The sequence below is a fragment of the Elgaria multicarinata genome, chromosome 2, assembly GCF_023053635.1.
Source record: "Elgaria multicarinata webbii isolate HBS135686 ecotype San Diego chromosome 2, rElgMul1.1.pri, whole genome shotgun sequence".
NCBI lineage: Eukaryota > Metazoa > Chordata > Lepidosauria > Squamata > Anguidae > Elgaria > Elgaria multicarinata.
The window spans coordinates 48,229,633-48,250,400 of record NC_086172.1 but is presented as its reverse complement, the minus strand read 5'-3'; the positions used below and the strand labels follow the sequence as shown (position 1 = coordinate 48,250,400).

Genomic DNA, 20,768 nt, shown 5'->3' with positions numbered 1-20,768 from the left:
GATCGAGGATGAATAAAAGGAAGTACTTCTTCACACGGCACATAGTTAAACTGTGGAACTCACTACCACAAGATATAGTGATGGCCACCAATTTGGATGGTTGTAAAAAGGGGTTGGATAAATTCTTGGCTATCAATGGCTACTAGCCCTGATGGTTGTGTGCTGCCTCCAGTATCCAGTAAGCCTGTGTGCACCAGTTGTTGGGGAACATGGGTGGGAGGGTGCTGTTGCACCATGTCCTGCTTGTTCATCCCTGGCCGATGGCTGGTTGGTCACTGTGTGAACAGAGTGCTGGACTAGATGGACCCTTGGTCTGATCCAGCATGGCTCTTCTTATGTTCATGACTGCAGCTATTTTTGTTTTGGAATCTCAAGGACCGACTCTCCACCAGTGCCATGTATTTGCTGCACTTTTGTTGGTTAATGAAATTGCTTCTCAGGAATGTTATAGTGAATTTCTAAGAATGGAATTGACTTGTCTTCTAATTTGCAACGTGTATGAGCCTTTTGATCCTTGATGTGAGGAACTTAGAACAAAGATTCTGAATATATGTATTTCATTTTATTTATTTAAAAGTATTTGTATACCACTATTGATAAATATGTATTGCAGTAGTTTACAAAATTAAAGTACAACAATGAAAGAGTAAGATACTTCATTAAAACCTAATCCGAGGCAACACAGCAAAAGACCCATGAAATGGAGGATAAACAGTCAACTTCAATTATCTAAGGCCATTGAAATAGTTTTACCTATTTGTGAAAAGTCAGTGTAGATAGGCGGGTTATTTGGGGAGGGGCTTGTACCTGGGGAGGGAGGGATCAAACTTCCCTGTCCTTTGCATCGGGATTGGCAGGGGGCACATTTACTTTTGAGTAGTAAAAAAGCAGAGTTAGGTATCAAAAGTAACATGTAGTTTTAAGTGTGGCCATGGCTGATTTTCTGTTGCATTAAAATAGCTATAGGTCAGTGCTACCATGACAGCTTGAAAAAAAAAAAAGGCTATCTCCTGGACAGGTGATAAAAATTTGGGAAGTCAATGGAACTCTGACTTTAAAATTATTGAGGAATAAAGTCTGGGATGGCACCAAAATCTAATATTTAGAAGAAATTAACTTCGTAGTGATCTTTCACTCTGATTCAACAGAGGTAATTAACAGGGGACGTGTTACTCTTGGAAAAACAGTTGAGTTTTGCCCGTTCTGAACTCTGAAGGCTCCTTTAGGCAAAGAAAGAAAGCTGAGTCATGCAAGAAAGGAGTCTCCAGGTAATCTTCCCTGTTTTTTCCTCTTCCTAAAGGCTATGGAAGATTATTCATGATGAGAGAGAGAACTGGAAAATAAACAACAGAAGGAAAAAGTTGGCCAACTGGCCTGTGAGCATGACTTTGAAACCCCTTCAGATTAATTTACCTATAGGAAAGAAGCTTTCAACCTCCTGAGTAGGTAGAGCTGGGCTGTTCACATGGCAAGTGTAATGTGTAGCCTAATTCATTGTCTCATTGATCTGAATAGCACTTGCTTCATGGTGGATCAAATCAAGGACTAGTCAGCCAACTTGCTGCCTGTGGGAAATCCAGAACTAGGACATGAGTGCAATAGCAGCCCTCTTTCTTGTGATGCTCAGCTTCCCTTGACTTGACTCTGGACTGCTGCTTTGACTGGTTTGAGGACTTTTGGACTGAACTCCCACTATCCTGCCTGCTGCTTGTCTGCTGTCTTGCCTTAGAACCTTGTTGCCTCTTAGCTGGACTGGACCCTCTGCCTGCCTGCCCGTTGTCTGCTGTGCTGCCTTGAAACTTGTTGCCTGAGACCTGAACTGTCAAGACCCTGCCTTTTGCCTGATCCCTGTTTGTGCTGGCAACCTTACAATCCAGAACCCTTGAACCTGCAACTACTAAGCTCAGACTCTGGAACTGGGACCTGGGGGGTGGGGGATGTCTCTCTAGTCATATTCTCTACACCATGCATAATTTTATACACTTCACTCATGTCTCCCCTTACTCACCCTTTTTTCCTAAGCTAAACAGTCCCAGATTATGTAACTTTTCCTCACAAGGAGATTGCTTCAGCCCCTTGATTGTTTTTAGTTGCCTTTTGGGGGCACTTTTTTCAACTCTATGATAGGGATGTGTAACCCTGGAAGTTCCCTTCCATTTAAGCCAATGGGATTCTGTAGCATTTCCATTCCAGTATGTGCTGGTGGGCTGTAGTGGTTTCCCATCCCCACCCCCGAGTCTGATTCTGGAAATTTGCACATGGGGAGGGCATTCTGCCATTTGAGCATATTATAATTTGCATAAATTGTAATTTAAAAAATAATGTTTAATTGGCGATCTTGTGCAAGTGTGCACATTCATAAGTGTGCCTTTCTGCTATGTAACCTCGCAGAGACTTATTCCCCTCTTGTAAATATCCTTGTCAGTTTCATCCTCCATACACAAAACTTCCTTTAGCCAAGCAGAGCCATATTCCATACTTGTCAAAGAACTTGCCAATTTTATCCTCCACTTCAGCACTTCAGAGTTCAGTGAAGGAAGTACATTTCAGTGCAGTAGATTGTTCACAATGATAAACAGGGATTTATGCAAGGTAGACAAATAACATAATATAAAAATAATAATGAATATTATAGGTGAGTTAAAATGGAAGAAAACAAGGCAGTCCAATACCTTCGTAGATGATGGCAAAGCTTATGGTAGTATGAAATAGGATTATTTAAAGTTAACAAGTCCGTTAATTTCAGAACAAACTTTATACAATGGATTATTTTTGTTATACAAACCCATAAACTGAACTCCTAATCAATGGATTTTCTTAGGGCAACTAGACAAGGGTGTTCTTTACCTCTGTACTTATTTAACATTGGTTTAGAACCATTGGTGATGGCATTTTGGAAAAATAGGATTAAAGGTGATAACTTTAAAGACAATGAAACTAAAATAAACTTCTTTGCAGATGACTTTGCACTGACAATTTTGGATCCCCAAGTGTTATTGATAAAGATGCTTAAAATTATAGGGGAGTTCAGCAACGTGTCTGAGTACAAATATAACCATGAAGATAAAGAGAACAGGGAGAGAAAAGACAATATTAGGACAATATTACCCTTGGGTCATATGGGAAGGAGGTTGGGATCCCCTAAAAAGAATTGTGCTGGCATTAGATGGTGCAATTTCATATTTCTTTATGTATGGTTCTCTACTGAATGGCAGCAATCTTTTCGTGGGAGCCCTTTATTCACATTTGTAAGGAAATAATTTGCTAGCCTCCTCATCGGATTCTTAATGGCTGTGTTTAAGACGTGGCCTTATTCTGTTTTTGGAATGGATTTTACTGATTTCTATGTAGTAGCACTGTGAGGATTCTGTTGTGCTCTGACGGAAGGAGTGGAAGCATAGACCTCATCCAGAGCCTTCATTTCCTTCTCAAAGACACTCTTTTCTTATGTAGTCTTGTTCTCTTTAGGCCTAGCATGTATATATTGTGGAACAAAGTCTCTAATAAAGGCTCTGGAGGCTGTCCAAAGATTGGTTTTAGATTGAGCAATGGGAGTATTTGTTTCCTGCTTTTAAAATTCAGCCAGGTTTGAAGAAAATCAATAAATGTGTCAGATGGCCTAGAACATTATTGGTTGTAAAATAATGGGTAAACAGGGCCAAGAAATATAAAATGTACACATTTTGATCAGGATGTACATGTGCAAAATTTACCATGCAGAAGTGTGCTCAGATTTGAAAACAACATTAACATGTTGAGAAAACAAGGCCAGAAGCCTTGATATTCCTGCACTGTATGTAGGCCTCTGTATGTAGTTTGGTTCTTACAAGGAAATGTTCTGTAATGCTAAAACTGTTATATCAGCAAGGAAATGCTTAATTGGAATATCTAACTGTCCAGACCTCTTGATATAGTAGATGACAAATAAGCTAGCTTGATAAGGACTGACCATCCAGGTCAGTCTGACATAGCCAGAAGAGTTATGGGCCACCTGTTGATAAGGTATAATGAAGAAGTGAGCATATGTCATCCATGTGTTGGAAACAAGTATCCCTGATGAAACATAGCAGTATAACCTTTTGGGTGGAGGATTGAGGTGGAGTGGAGAAAGGATTTCTCAAGGACCGTGATCTATGGGCTCACTGACGACTCACAATGTCAAGATATAACCACGTATAGTGTAACCCCTACAGAATGACTGGAACACAACTCCTTTTGTGAGCTAATTTTGAGGGAGAGTGGAATATTTGAGAGAGGAAAGAGACTGGAGAGACTACAGAGAGAGTGAATAACAACATCAATTAGAGAAGGCAGTGGAGGAGAGAACTGCAGCGAAATACCCTCACACACCATTCCCCTAGTAGCCACTTTGAGACCAGAGAATGACATGATAAGGCCTCCAGCTACATTCTGGCCCACTGCTGCTGTGTAGTGGCAGACAGGCCTGAGAGGAAAGACCTGAAGCACCCACTAGTGGGTCAATTAAATGCAGGATATTTTTCTGCAAGGGGGTGGTTTTGTTGTTTTACCATGGACTCTCTTCTATCATATCCTCTCCTCAGTTAGGTTCTTGGGATGCCTAAAGAAGTGATACTTGAACGTAGAGAAGCCTGACTAGGTGATAAATATTAAAGCCCAGTTACCATGGAAACAATCTTGATTTGGAATGAACTTTTAGTAAAGATGGCGTAACTATCTGAGCTGAAACTTTATTAGGAACCTATAGCCAAGTTACAATTGAATTTCAACAAGTTCAGGTATCTCAGTATGCATGATTTTCTAAAACGATGAAGCTGGAGTTATATTTGTCTTCCGAAAAGTAAAGTATTAAATAGCCAGTTCTGAAATTAATTTAAGCAATATTTCGATTCTGTAGTTTAGAAATGAAAATCTGTGGGAAATATTGGAAAAGCTAGAAGTAAACTAATGCTGACTTCCAGGTTTTGACTGACTTTCCTTTTTGAATTTGGTTGTAAAGTTTGAGTTTAGTAATATAATCAGGCCTCAAAAACTGGAATTAACTTTTTGTGACATTTTTTCCCATGACGAACCCCCCCAATCCAGATTGTAGTGACAGCAAAATGATTTGCCTGTGTTTAAATTAGAATTTATGAAACTCAGTGATGGCAATGTTTCATTTCAGGATTATAAGCAGTGCTGTAATTCAACACAACCGGAATATCATATTTTAAAATATTTCCATCCAAAATAGGTACAAAAAAATAAAAATAAGTACAAAAAAATAAGAGTAATAAAATTGTAATCTGCTAATTTAATACTATAACAATAAATATACATTTCCAAGTCATATAATCTTATTGGAAACTCTGATGTTCCTTAGATTTTTAAAAATCATCATCTTTTATTCCGTTATGATTTGTTTGTTTTTCAAACCCAGAAATGTCTAAAGGTAGAATATTAAAGTTCTTCTTCTGTTTTGCTTAACTGAATGCATGGATAATTTCAAAAATAACTCAGTGACTCTTTAGGAAAGAAAACTAATGTCACCTTAATGTGAAGATACATTAGACTGACATAGAACCAATCGAGTTTAATCGATTATACGTTTAACATGCCTCACTTCACATAGCGCCTAAGGTATATCTCCAGGAATGGAATCACTGCTTATTTGACAGTGTAGCTTAACACAGAATTAGAATGTTTTAACCCTGTATTCATTTGCAGTATTTATACTAAGACTGTTTTGTGCTGATTTAACCTATTTTTCCTTTTTTTTCCCCTTAGGCACATATAGTGCCATCAAATTTATAACATTTGTAACTTTAGATTTAATGACACAAATGATCATCTCTTTTCATCTAGCAAATGAATTGTACATTTACAGGTATTAAATGTATCCATAGGTGGCATCTGTTGACATATCAGTCTCCCCAAGCTGGGGAAAATGTTAGCAGCGTGGCAGGAGAGGGTATTTGAGTGTTGTCTTTGCTTTTGCAAGGAGAGGGGGAGGAAGGGAGTGCAGCACTGTCCTCTTGCATATGACATGCAGCCCTGAGCAAGATATAAATCTGGAATGAAAACTAATTGCTTTCTACTTTGTTGCACATCCTGTACTGTGTGGTACAGCGCTGGCCAAAAAGAGCACATCAATCCATCAACCTTAATGCAGAAAGCTGTTGCAATCGCATTCTAATAAGAAAAGGGTGGTTTTAAAATAATACTTCAGAGAATCTGGGCTTAATTGCCTTTTAAAAAAATCATCAACTACTCTTCAAAGAAGGAAGGTTTATTTTCCACAGATAAAATGCAGAGTGCTTTCTTTAGCTCCATTTGAATGTGCTATTCCACTAAAGAAATGTTAGGCACAGTAAATCAGTTTGCACAACTATGTCATGTAGCTATCTGGGATTTCTTTGTCTCAGCAACTGAGACATAGTGCTAAGCATCTTTGAAAATATGTGTTTCCATGTGCGTCCTTAGCTCTTTTTAAGTTCAAATAGCATGCTCCTCTTTCCTTGGCTTCAGTACAGCCAGTTCTTAAAAATGTCAAGGTGAACGTTAACAGAAGTACAGAACAAATACCTTGAAACCTGATATGCAGCCAGATGCATTCCGTTAGTAACTGACAATATAGTATTTGGACTATTCTGAAAGTGTCAAATAACCAGTGAAATAGATGTCATGTGGATGGAGATTCACTATAGAAAATGTGGAATTATTATGCATCCTACATGTCTAATTCGTAGCAGTATCTCAGTGAATATTCATCTGGAACATCCAACAGCATTTGGGGTGTCTAAAAACAACACATGGCTTGTCACACTGAAGTAATTATCTCCATGGCTTTGCTTTCCTCAGGAGTCAACAACTGTATTGGCGGCCTGCATTTCTCAAGAAAATGTGTATGGTTGACACACCCGCAGAGGCTTGGCATTGCCTTTTCAAAAAAAGAAGATTTTTGCGATCTATGTGCATAGCTGTTGGCATGGGAAGGTTTCCTGATACGGCTTAAGTTGATTCCCTTGATAACTCTTGACCTTCCCTAGGCATGCATAGGGTTGATTGCAGTGAAATGCTCTCCCATAGTGACATCCAGTGACCTCACTCTTTGCTTGGAGCTAGAGAGGGTCAGGATCATTCCTTAGGTCAGGGGTAGGCATCCTAGTGTCCTCCAACACGTTTTGGATTATAACTGACATAAACTCCAGTCAACCTGGCCAATAGTTAGGTATTTATCCTGGTTGTGCTTTTTATACTGTATTTTGTATTTGTGTTTTTAGACTGTTGGTTGGTTTATTATGGTTTAAATTTTTGTGAACCACCCAAAGAGCTTCGGCTATTGGGCGGTATACAAATGTAATAAATAAATAAATAATGGAAACTGTAGTCCAAAACATCTGAATGGCATTAGGTTTCCTACCTTGCATTAGGTTTATTAGAAAAACAAACCTTTATTTTGCTGCTATCCAGTTATCAATGATTGAGGGCCCAATTAGATATTACAAGGGAATGTGTCATTACCACTGCCCTGTATCTCCCCCTGTCCATCTCTCATAGAACATCTAGTAAAAACAAGAGATGTGACATCACTGTAATCACCATTTCCCTCACTTTCACTATAGCCTGCTTCTTGAATGGTACGGAAAGTGCTAAAGTTGATATCACATCAGGCATTCCTTTTACTCAGCATTACCATGGAGACAAAGGTCGGTGGCAGCTATGTTTCTCCTGTGATTTAAAAAGCAACTCATGATGCAAAAGCCATTTGGGAGTGAAATGGGAGAGAGGTTCAAAGGAGAAATCCTAAAACTGCCCTTAATGATCTAGACCAGGATGACTGATCGATAGTTTGAGTGAGTGAAAGCATTTTTATCCCAGAAAGACTCCCAAAAGTGATTTGCAAACAATCAATAAAAATAAGATAGTCCCTGCTTGCAGGTTTAGAATCCAAAAAGGCACAACCCAAAAGGGGAAAAAAAAGAGATGGGAAAGGCAGAGGGGTAAAAAAACCCCACAACTTGCAATTGTGATAATAAAGAGGTAATTGATTGGTAGGGGCTTCACCATCATTGTAACCACATTATCTTAGTTCATTGCAATTTAGGTTGCATCTGATATTGTTTGTGTGATGAATCCCACAATAATTCATTTGCCAACTTGACCTTGCTAGCATCCATTTTAAAAAGACACGTTACAATAAAAATGCATCACAGATCCATTAGTTTTAAGCAGTTTTAGTACATACTGCATTTCCTTTGTACTCTGGCCTTCTACACAAACAAGGTGGCCTGAGACACTTTTTCTCTCTCATTAGGCCTTCCCAGGAAATGTATGTGTATTGTCTGTCAGCCTGCCCCCATATTTTCTTATTGTACATGCTAATCAATCTTGTTGCTAGACAGAAGGTAGTTACCCAAAACAGCCTTCATTAGCATGAAGAGTGGAAACGTTTTATTAGCATAAAATTCCTTGGATTTCTAGGAAGGATAACAGTGGCTGCTAGTCATGCTGGCTATGTGCTTACCTTCCAGATCAGAAGCTACTGTAGGAAACGGGATGGTGGACTGCTCTTATGTTCCTTTTCACAAACTCTGCTTCTCTCATGTTACAAGGGAAGTGGTGTAGATGCCATTTTGCCAGTGTTGCTAGACTTTTCTTATTAAAGAATGGGACCCCAGCACATGGGGATTCAGATTTTAGATTTGGATCCAGTTTGGATCATCCCTGGTGGGTGTGTGTGTGGGTGTTTTGGAGTTGCTGCGATTTCTGACCTTTGCCTTGAGTTAACGTGGCTTGCGCCTTGTAGAAATTAACCCACCATGGCAGCAGAACCGGACTTTTAGAAACTCTAAAAATATTGTAGCTATGCAAATATATACCTTGCATGCCCAGTGTTTCTGTATTACAAATTAATAAACCTAATTACATCTGTTGCACTCATCTGCCTTTGGTTTTAAACCTTTTGTACTTACCTGTTCTGTAAGGATGGCCCAAGCCATGCTGTCAGTTGGGCCACAGCTCTTCATGACCCCTTCCTATGTGCATACTGCTGTTCGCTTCCACCCTCCCCTGCCTGATGAGTGCAGCTTACCTGGTCCTGCTCATGACAGCATCTTAAAGTAAGAGCCATTACATTTGGAGAGGGTGGGGCTTGGAATAGAGATGACTTAAAATGGTGGTCACCAGCTGCTGTCCATAATGCTGTGGCTTATGATGGCACCCAAGTAGGATGATGGTGGCAGCAGGAACTTGGATACATGGGCAGCCGTGGAGTATGTGCTTCCAATCTGCCACCTGAGGTAAGGGACTTGGTGAGAGTCATGGTTCAGCCTTGCTTTTCTGCTCTGAAATTTTGTGCTACATTTGACTGGTAAACAAATACTTTGGTTTAATGAGAAACTGAGGTATGTTGAAATGCCTCAAGACTAAAACCCTATTTGAGTGTCATTGTCTCCCATGTAATTGCCATCATATGAGGGGACAGAGCGAATGAAGAGTGGGCTCTGCCTCCTCCATCATATCCTTGATTGTCTCCCATGTGTTGGGAAGATAGACTTCTGACATCTCTAATGTTCATTTCAACCAGTGAACAAAATTCTGGATACGGAGACAGGTTTGGGGTAACGGCTAGTGAGATTGGGGTTGGGCCATCCTACATGGTATTCCACCAAAACACATTCCCTTTCTGCTATTTTTGTTTAACATAACATCCAGCTTGAAGAAGGCTTCTACAAAGCTTGCTGACTTATTCAAAACTTCTTGGTTGGTCCTAATTAAGTTATTATCCTACCAAAGTTTTGATTGTTTGAAGTTTCTGATGTGTGCTTTCTTGTTGAAACATCTTCAGCTTCTGTCACAGTCATTGGCAGTGTGCAAAAAAAGCCACAACTAAAAATTAGTTGCAGTTGTTGTTTGTAATAACATAGGTGGGGGTATTTCATACGCTTTTCCGAAAGCGGAGGGGCCATAGCTCATTGTGAAGGAGCACATATTTTGCATGCAGAAGGAACCAGGTTCAATCCCTGGTTTCTCTAGGCAGGGCAAGGAAAGAATCCTGTCTGAAACCCTGGAGAACCATTGCTGCCAGTCAGTGTTCACAATATTGGGCTAGATGGACCAGTGGTCTGACTCAGTATAAGGTAGCTTCCTGTATTCCTAAACATGACCATTTGTTCCCCAGATGCAATATTTCACAAATGAAATTCCCAAAAACCTCTGAAGGATACTTGTGAATTAAACATTTACTTACATATTTTCCCCACCATCCCTGATTATTATGGTGCTTTCTCCCTCCTGCTAGCTATCTTTCCTTCCTGCCTATTTCCAAGGAACTCTAGGACTGGTAGTCTTTGAGAGAACATGAGAAAGCACAAACCTCTCTATCTAACTGCAATTCCTAGTTTAATTGCACAGACACACTCTCTCTGTTCTATAGAAGAGTATTGGTAAACAGCTAACTGTTCAGAGTGTTGCTTGTTCTGCTCTAACATTGCTTCTGATTGGCTCTGTCAACTGTCACAATAGGCAGATAGCTACAGGGAAATAAGTTTCAAAAATATCATCAAGCATGCTCTACAATTTAATGTCAATGTTTCCCCCCTCATGGAAGTGAGGTTGTAAACTGGGCCAGCGCCTCTGAAACCCTGGGCTCCAGTAAAATGTACCCTCCCCTTCCACTCTTGAGCCATGATGATGACAGTAAAAGCGAAAAACTGATCTATGTAACTTCTTTTATTTTGTAGAGAAATGATGAAGAGGCAGTGGTGGACAGGGGTGGAACACGCTCCATTCTCAAAACACATTTCGAAAAGGAAGACTTAGAAGGTGAGCTCTTATCTTTTCTGATTCATGGTCTTACTTCTTTTGAAAGCACTGACCTAATTTCATCTTCAGAAAAATGTATGTAGGGTCATATGTGAGTGTCTGTTGGAGAAAATAAATTGCCAATTAACAAAATACAAAGCCCTGTTCTTGCAAGTATGAATATCCTTAATGAAAACACACCAATAGTCCTCATTGGAGGAATGATGAAATGTGTGTCATTTGGTTGATCAAAAGTATTTATCAGGGGTGCAGAACCTCTTACAGCCTGAGAACCAAATTCCATTTTGGAGAAGCTCTTGGGGGTTTAATTGGTTAAATATTTGACAGTTTAGTTGATTAAAAAACGAACTGCAATCCCATGCATGTCTGCTCAGACATAAGTCCCATTGTATTTAGTGTGCAGAGGATTGCAGCCTAAAATAAGTGAATAGTAGTAGTATATGATAGGTGGCAATTTAGTGATTTAAGCTGACTTGTGGCTGCTTTTATTTTAAGCCAGAAGAAACTAATGATCTGCCATGTTCCAACGGAAAAACATCAATTATTTGTCTCTTCATTGCACCAGTATTCACTTGTGGTAACTTTGTAAGGTCAGAGCTCTGTGGACAATTTTTCTCTTAAATGGGGTAGTGTTCCAGAAAGCATACGATACTTTCTGGAACTTGTATGGCCTCCTCAAAAGAATAACAGAATTAGTAAAAAAAGGAGATAAATTAACTCTGTGTCTTTGGGCCCTAAACTTGAAAGCTTTGCTGATCAAGTGTTTCTACCAGGTATGTCAGAACAGGAATGAGCCCACGTTGTTGTTGTTTTTAAGAGACATTATTTTGTATTACATTTGAAGCTTGTTCAACATGCAGTTATAATGGGTAGTGGAAGCAGTGACACCTTATATTCATTTTTTTTAAAAAAAAGAGAGAGAAGAAAGATGGAAGAAGCTGGAGGTGGGGGTGGGGGAGGTGAGAGTGAAATATCTGATAAAAACTTGGAAGTGGGTCCTGAAATACCAGCTGGGATTAAAGATGGGTCTCAGGTCTGAAAAAAATTGTTAACTTTTGCATGCCATAAAGTAGGCTCTACTGACTCTAGCCCAGGTAAAATATGATTCCTGTGACATAGGTTGGCCACTCCTGTGTTAGGCTGACAATACAAATCTGAATTATTAACATGAAAGGTTTCTGCGACAAAGTCAACAAACTCTTGTGATTAAATAGCATTAAAATCGCTTCTCACATTCATTATGTGTTTAGTGCTTTCTTCATTCTGTGGGACTGCTTGCTTAATCCTGTGTGATCAATGTTTTTTCATTGAATGATATTATATTGGATTGTTGACTCATGAAGCCTCAATTTTAGTTTACTTCAAACCTAAAGCACTTAAAATTAAAAATCAGGATGCCCCCCCAAAATGTGGAATCACATCCACAGCAGGCAACTGGTTCTTGAGGAAACAGTTTTACAGGATATTAAATTTCATGGAAGAAAAGTACAACTACTTACTGGCTTTATACTGGAAAATTACTGTGCACCAAACGAAGCTAGATAATTTATTACAGATTGAAGCCTTTCTGCTTTTATTTGGGTTTCTTGGCAGTTATGTTTGGTCGCCACATCCAGATCTACCATCCAGGCAGAACAGATGGTTGCTCAGATCAACATATTATAGCAAAATGTTCAGTGACTGTTTTGTATAGGTGCTTAAATCTGGAGGTGGGTGAGGAATGGGACACAGGCTTTATGTTTTTGCCTTTACTGCTACTTCAGAGCCAACACTCACAGGTAACTTTGGATTAGAAGAGGGACTCACTAACTTTGTTGTAATGAAGGCCAAAACAGTGATTACTTTAAATCTGTATCTAGCAGCTCTTTTTTTTTTTTTTTACTCTAGAGTAGGTGCAGGGCCCCCAATCCAAATCTTAAAAGCCTCATACCTTCATATTAGGGTCCCCATCTGGATTGGAGTACCTACATCTACTCTAGAATAAAAGTGCAAAAAAAGATGTAGCTGCTAGCTAAGGATGCATAGTAATCCCTGTTTTGGCCCTGTGTCTCTCTTAATTCAAGAAGAAATCTGTTCTCCATAATATGGTTCAACCCAGAACTACCTGTGGGTTCATCCTTTGATACAATACTTGCCTTATTTACGGCACTCAGACTAAAATATAGGGAGCTGGCTCAATAAGCACTAAAGTTGTATACCACCCTAACGAAGTCACCCTTGCTGGGTTCAGATAACATGAGAAGCTGCAGGGGCAGCTTAGATTGGCATGTTAGTGACTGTGGTGCTGCAACCTACCATGGCTAATAAGCCATGGTGGGCTGCAGTGATTGTGTGAACCAGGTCTCCGTGTCGAAGAAAGAGTTGTCAATCTCTTGTACTACGTGTGTTCTTTGCTAATATTTGGTGTTGGTGATCAGTTGTATTTTCTAAATGGCTAAAAGGTATTCTTGAAGAGCTAAGATTCACTCCACATGTTCAGGTGAGGATTAGAGAAAAACAGTTTGGAGAGTTGCCAAATAGAGAGCAAGACAGAAATGGGGGTGAGTTTGCAGCTTGGCTTGAAAAAGGAACATTGGCAGCCTCTGGGTGGATTTTGTTTCCTTTTGTGGGTGGTGGTGGTGGGGGGCAGCAGAATTGATGATGATTTAGAGACTAGCACTGCCTGACTGGCTGCTTGGCTGTTTCTCCATCGATGCCTGGTAAGTATATTTATAAATAAACAGATACCATAGAAACACCTCTCTCTGTAGCACTGCCCCTAGGACTTCTCACTGCTCATGGAAGTGGGGAGTGTATATAACCTGGATCCAGTCCACATGATCACGGCTGCCCATGATGGCTTGTTGAAGCCATATTGAGCCACCCTATGTTCCAGTGCATGTCAGGCAGTTTTTGAATATTCAAGCCATGGCTTGTCGTGTCATTGTGTTGCAGGGATTGTGAGTGCCTTAAACAACCTTTGCATGACTCTAGAGCAGGTCATGTTTTATGCAAAGGTTGTCCCCTGCAGCCCTGGCTCGTCCCACATGACAAGCCACGGCTAAGGCTAGAATATCCAAAATAGCTGCCGGCATGCACTTCAGCCCACCTGTTTGATCATGCAAATGTCCCGCTATCTAATATTGGTGAGACCACTGTCAACATGTTCCATTTTAACACTTTCTTTTGGTAATCTGTAGCTTCTGAGCACTGTGACCTAAAGCCAAATAATCAGTGGAGAATGCTACGCTGATTATATGCTCATCACTATCACCATCTTCTTTTAATTAAAAAAGAAGAGAGAACTAAATCCCCAATCATATTTATTAGTGGACATTCTGCTGTCAATATCACAGCATCAAAAGGTGGTTATACCTCTGTAGGAGCACACTTTTAAACAGTGTATTTTTATTGCCATAATGAGGAGCTGTAAATGGTAAATAACGTAAAAGAGTGAGAGATAGAATTCAATGCTAATATACTCAGAAATTGGGCAAACTCTCTTTGTACAATTCTTTGATCTTTTTCATGGTGACCTGAGTCTGAGCAAAGATCCCCTGAGTCTGTGTCAGACTGTTTAATGGATCTGTGGATATGAGAAGTGCATCGTTAGACCTAAAAGAGGTGTTATCACTGGCCTGCTACTTTAAGATGGTGGATCCGCTTCCCTACTATATGTTATTCAGATATCTGGACAATGCCGGGTATATTTTGAAAACATATTTTTAGGTTTGCATCTTTTTTAGCTGGTAGAAAGGGTGTTGTGTGTCCTGATTGTTTTTGAAGTTTAGATAGCTGCTCCAGCCAAGGCATGATGGGAGGTGTAGGCTTCTCAGGTAAAACAAAAAAATGTGGTTTATCGTGAGGCTCTAATTTAAAATACAGTTCTTATTAACACAATTTCCCATTTATTCTAACAAAACAATTTACTAACTCAACCAAACTAAAAAAAAACCAACCCACCTAAAGATGAATAAGTTGCATAGAAATTTATTATATATCAAATAAATGTTATAAACATTATTCACGGACCCGAGCAATGCCGGGCATATCAGCTAGTAATAACTATAATTTAAATAAAAATAAGATACATCTCACCATAGTGGAGAAAACTAACCAGGTAACTTGTAGGCCAGCTTAGTCTGCTGTCCAAGTGCCAAGTATGGATGATGGAATAAAGAGATGAAGTATTTTTCAACATCCAAAGACTTCATCTCCTAATTCCATTGGGCATTTTGGATGTTCTCCAGTTTTGTTTGACTCTGCCAACTGGGGCTGGGCAAGTTCAAGAACTCTGCTCTCCCCCATTAGGGTTCTTTAATTTTAAATCAGACTTAGGTTGGACAGCCCATCAAATGAAGGACACCTTCAGACAGAGCACTGTCCTCTGTAGGGTAAGACACCTGGCCACCCTAACTGTTTGTTGTCATCTGGTGTTTGTAATGGGCTCTAATTTTTATTTCTTCTTGCATAAACTGATAAGACAAAGGAAGATACCATGCAGTAGGGGCACAGTTTCAGTAGCTATTATCTTAGGACTAGTTCACACGAAGATGGTAGACCTGCATCTGGAGCTGATGACTACTTGAGACTGCAGGTGAGGACTGGTGTGATTTAATACTCCTCCAATTAAAGATTCCCTGTTCACAGAAAAGTAGCATGTTAGGGAGAAGGCTAGGTCAGAATTCTTTCCCCTGACATCTAGCTTTTTAAGCAGTGGGAAGTGAGCACTGCAATTTGAAACACCCTAGACAAAGTTTATCACCTCAGTGCAAATTAGGCCTCATTCTTCCTGTTTATTCCTTAGCTCCAATTCTGTCTTGTCTTGAGTAGTCATCACCCGTTAGAATCCTCTAATTTCCTTTCTTTAAATCCCAAATTACTAGTTTCTGGACTGTAATTATCATTCAGGATTCCAGAGTTTGAGTAGTTGTTCACAGATGTTTTGCTTTACTTCCCTGCTTGCTTTCTCCATTCTTCTTCAGTGGATGGCTGATTTGCCCTATATCTACAGTTACCCCTTGGGACTTTCCAGATCCTCCCCCCCCCCCACTTTTTTAAAAAAATAGAATTCTGCCATGGGGACAATGTGATCAGCTGTGATCTCGTCAAAGTCTTTCCACACCGACCACAATCAGTTTAAATCTCAGCATTCAAAATAGTGTTTCCTCTCTTGGAAGTTCTCTGAATTCCATCTTGAAGCTTATTCCGACTCAAATCCATATAAAATTGCAAACTTTGTTCCCCTCCCCCCCCACAGGAAAATCTGTGTATATTTTCATGCATATTTTTCCAAATGTAGGCATCAATTGTGTGTATCTTTAACAGTTGCATAGAAAAGTGAATTTCAGCAGGTGTCATTTGTATATATGGAGAACCTGGTGAAATTTCCTCTTCATCACACTAGTTAAAGCTGCAGGTGCCCTGCCCTCTTTTAAATCTGGTCACTCTAGTATAGCTCCTGCAGCTTTAACTGTTGTGATGAAGAGGAAATTCACCAGGTTCTCCATATATACAAATGACACCTGCTGAAATTCCCTTTTCTATGCAACTGTTAAATGTACAGGAGCCCTGTCCTCCTTTTCATATGGTCACCCTAGGATTGCTACCAAAGGCTGTAATTCTATGCACACTTACCTGGGAGTAAGTCCCATTGAATGAAATGGGACTTACTTCTGAGAAGACATTCATATGATCATACTGTTAATCTGTTAAACCCTTATTAATGAATATATGACCCTTTCCCTATCTGTGAACAGTATGAATGAGATCCGCCAAGAATCGTAACACCTTGTACTGCATAATGCCAAGAGCGGTTCTAAGATAAGGTTGCCTATTCCTTGTACCAAGTAGAAGGAATCAATTAAATTATTAAATCAGAAAGTAATTGCTTTTCTGCTTCTGGAAGTAATTGGAAAATGTAATTGGAAAAGGGACCCTTTTTTCAACATATGTTGTTCCCATCACAGAAATTTGAAGACACTCTTTCTGTGGCTTCATTTTTCAAAGGCACTTCGGGATAGATGATGTGTTTATTTTGTTATTGCTGTAGTTCTGTACCACAGTTGTGTGTGTTGTGCTTGAGATGCTTTAACAACAACACTTTTTATCCAGTTTTTTTAAAAGCAATACAGGCTGTTAAGCAAACGGCAAGGCATGGGATGTCAATCCACATGCGGTGGGATTGGAAGGGAAGAATGGTGCATGTGGGAGGGTCTGTAGCCCAGTGGAAGAGCATCTGCATTGCATGCAGAAGGTCCCAGGTTCAATCCCTGGCATTCTCCAGGTAGGGCAGAAAAAAACCCTGCCTGAAACCCTGGTGAGCCACTGCCAGTTAGTGTCAACAATATCGGACTAGATGGACTTATGGTCTGACTTTAGTATAAGGCAGCTTCCTATATTCCTGTCTCTGATACACACACACACACACACACACACACACACACACACACACACACACTGATGTTAAAAACACACACTTTAAATAATCAGTTAAAAAAGAAGAAAGAAGTGATCTGTATCATTATGATTCCCAAGTCCTGTTATGGCTGAACAGGAAGTATTACTTCGTGTAGGGGGCACGTGATGCCTCTGCCCCCAAAATCCCCATGCATGCTGGCCCCACTGCACTCTTATTAATCTCATAGAATAGTAGAGTTGGAAGGGGCCTACAAGGCCATCGAGTCCAACCCCCTGCTCAATGCAGGAATCCACCTTAAAGCATCCCTGACAGGTGGTTGTCCAGCTGCCTCTTGAATGCCTCTAGTGCGGGAGAGCCCACCACCTCCCTAGGCAACTGATTCCATTGTCGTACTGCTCTAACAGTCAGGAAGTTTTCTCCATGGTGAACAGGTCTGAATTTGGCTTCTGCTTGTGTGCACTTGAATCTGGGTAGAATCCTTTGCATGACTGGGAGTCCTGATAAAGCAAGATTCCCAATGGCACTGTGGGTTCTTCTCACAAGTTGAAGCCTCTTTCAGAACTTCCTGCTTAGCACAGGGCAGGTCTGCAGCCATGGGGACATTGAGGATGAAGCCAGTGTGCAGGGCCCTGGGCTGCATACATGGGTTGGTATTAACTCTCCAGGCAGAATGCCTGGATAGGGCTCAGTTTGCTTCAGAAACTCCAGTGAGCTTGCAAAGACACTATTAAAAATGGGAACAGTAACAGTCTCATTGAAATGCCTCTATATAAGGTCGGGGAGGGAGGGAGGAGACCAGTGTTTTAATAGTGTGCCAGGGGCTTGTTTATTTCTGGTTCTTGAGAGGATTCCTGTCATGCCCAAATGTCTTTGATGTTTTGTGACAAATGATGCCTTGCTGGGTTTTCTGCCCTCGCTGGAGTCTGCATGGGATTAGAGGTCACGTGGTATTTCGATTTAATGTTGTTGACCTTCTTTCTTTCCTGGGCGTGTGGGTGGGTGAGATTGACACATCTGATTCTAGCAAAGCAGTAGCTATTTCTTTATATTGTGGCTGTTAAGATAATGAGAAGAAAATACGACTGGGGACTACAGCTGGCCAATCTGCATGCTAGTTAATCCTTAAATGAAAGATGCCTTTTGCAACAGTTTCTTACCATACTGCCAGTTGCTGTAGTGCAAACTATATATCCAATTGTGCACAGTTGTGTCCAAGAAGTGCTAATGTGAACTCGTTGCCTCCTTTCATTCTCCCCTTCGAGCCTTCTCCAATGCCATTTGTGACATTTCTTGTTTGTCCGAATGAGATAGTGTTCCATTATATTTTAGCCCATCTAGAGCAGAGGTGGCAAATCTCATGCCTGAAAAACAGATCTGGTCTTCCTGGGGTTCCGATCCAGCTCTACTGGGGTTCCTCAAACAGCCATGCCCCCCGCCCCACCCCTTTACCCTAACCACTGACCATTTAGTGGTTTCCTGGCTTTCATCCATTTTTCCCCATTCTAAAAGGTTGAAATGCCGCTCCTAAAGCTCAGTCACTGGCAGTAAGAGCTGGTATTTGGCCTTCCCCTTTTGCCTTCAGCCCTGTCCACCACTGGAATGTGGTCTTTGAAAGCTTCTCCAAAATTGAATTTGGCTCTTGGGCTGAAAGAGTTTCCCCACCTCTGATCTAGAAAAAGCTGAGGGGTGTGTGACCACTGAGAGCCACTCTCTCAAGCCTTTTCCCTTTTCCTGGGGGGGGGGCAAGGTCCTTGGGGGAGTGACCTTCATGATGCCTCCACAGGCTGGATGGGGAGGCCTGTAGTCCAAAGGTTTCCCATCCCTGGTCTAGGCAGTAATACATGACACCAAATCCAATAACGATGGGTGAGTGGGGGGAAATGACCAAATCTACATTAGCACTGATCTTACTTTCCAGATTCCATCACATGTACTTCAATGGCTACATCACTTTAATTTTAGTCTACAATATGGCCTCCACTTTCAATCTTTTGTTGACCATAAATGTCCATCTGTTTTTAATTGTTTTGCTCTGCAGGTCACAGAACTTTGTTTATTGGAGTTCATGTGCCTCTGGGAGGAAGGAAAAGCCATCGACGTCATAGACACCGTGGACACAAACACAGAAAAAGAGACAGAGAACGAGATTCAGGATTAGAAGATGGCAGGGAGTCTCCTTCATTTGGTAAGGGTTGCTTTAATCTTGTACATGATATTCTAAAAAAAATTCTGGGTAATGGTATATGCAGAAAATTCTGGCCCACCTCAAGTTTCTGACCTGTTTCCAGGAGCAGCCCCATATAGAGCTCATTACAGTAGACGTGTCAAGAGATCACCAGAGAATGCATGATGGTGGTCATGTGCTTTGACTCCAGAGAGGGATGCAACTGGTGTATCAGGTAAAGTTGGTAAATGGTGCTTCTGATGAGAGCTGATATCTGGACCTCCAGCAATAGTACCAGATCTAGAAATAAACCTGATCCCTGAAGGGGAGTGTGACCAGAGAAGGTATATTCGGCAAACCTTGATTAACAGAGGACCCCTACCATCAGCATCTATTTTGTTTTGTCTACTATAAGATGTCTTTCTCACACTGTAAGATGCTGGAAAGAAGAAAGTTGTTCATGATTGTGGAAAAAGAGCTGAGATTTAAAAGGCACACCTTAAGGAGCATGGCAAAAATACCTTCTTGAGTCAATATTGGCTAAGGTGGGCCTGCCTAGCAGCATAAAGTACAGCTCACTTGCTCTCCCTAGTTGAGACTCTTACCCTACATAACATCCCTTTTGTTGTATTCCCATGATGGAAGAGGGGAGAGAGAGAGGGAGGCCATAGCTAGACCAGGCGTATATCCCGGGATCATCCCGGGATCGTCCCTGTGCATCCAAATGACACACAGGAGATCCCGGGAGCAGGCAGGAATGACCCCTCCATTTGCCTGGGATAATCCTTAGGTCTAGCTAAGGCCAGAGAGAGAGAAAGAGGGAGAGAGAGTGAGTCAAAGTCCTGTTGAGTTGAGAGGAGCTCTACTGGTTGTACCCAGTCCTTGGCACTTGGGAGAGCAGCTATCCTCTAGACCAGGGGTGGAAAATCTTTTTATTTAGTCAAGGGCGATATTCCCTTGTGGGTAACCTGTTGGGTATCACCAAACATGGGCAGGGCCACTCCACTCCCTCTCCCACCATCCTTTTTCTCACTCTTTTTGCCAGAGTCCTGTTCTCTTGCAGAGGAAAGTAGTGTATGGGCCACATGCGGCCCCTAGTGCCACAAGTTACCTAGCTCTGCTCTAGATTGACCCAGCCACTATCCTTCCTCTCTCTAGAAATGCCTTTACTACATCACATTTCCATCCCTATAAGCCCCTTATCTGTGATGCTTATTACAGGTCTGCATGAGTCTTTCTGTCATAGAAAGATGTTGGCCTAGCTTGGTGCTGATTGGAAATTTTCTTTATCTCTGTTTGCAGTGTGTGTGTGTGTGGGGGGGCATTTTTGTTGGGATCAAAGTGGGAAAAGGAATGCCTAAGTCTCCCCTCCTGCTCACTGCCATCCTGATGAAAACTGGCAGCTCCCCCCCCCACTTA

The 20,768-nt window shown here is 41.0% G+C and overlaps 1 protein-coding gene across 5 annotated transcripts in view; it reads left to right on the top strand.

The window, feature by feature from the left end:
• Positions 1-20,768, top strand: part of SLC4A10 (solute carrier family 4 member 10) — a 172,041-nt gene that overhangs the window by 63,487 nt on the left and 87,786 nt on the right. For all 5 annotated transcript variants that reach the window (XM_063116471.1, XM_063116473.1, XM_063116470.1 and 2 more), the window contains exons 2-3: positions 10,704-10,785; positions 19,224-19,370. In XM_063116471.1, coding sequence (XP_062972541.1) covers positions 10,704-10,785; positions 19,224-19,370 — 229 coding nt within the window. The remainder of the gene's footprint in view (positions 1-10,703; positions 10,786-19,223; positions 19,371-20,768) is intronic.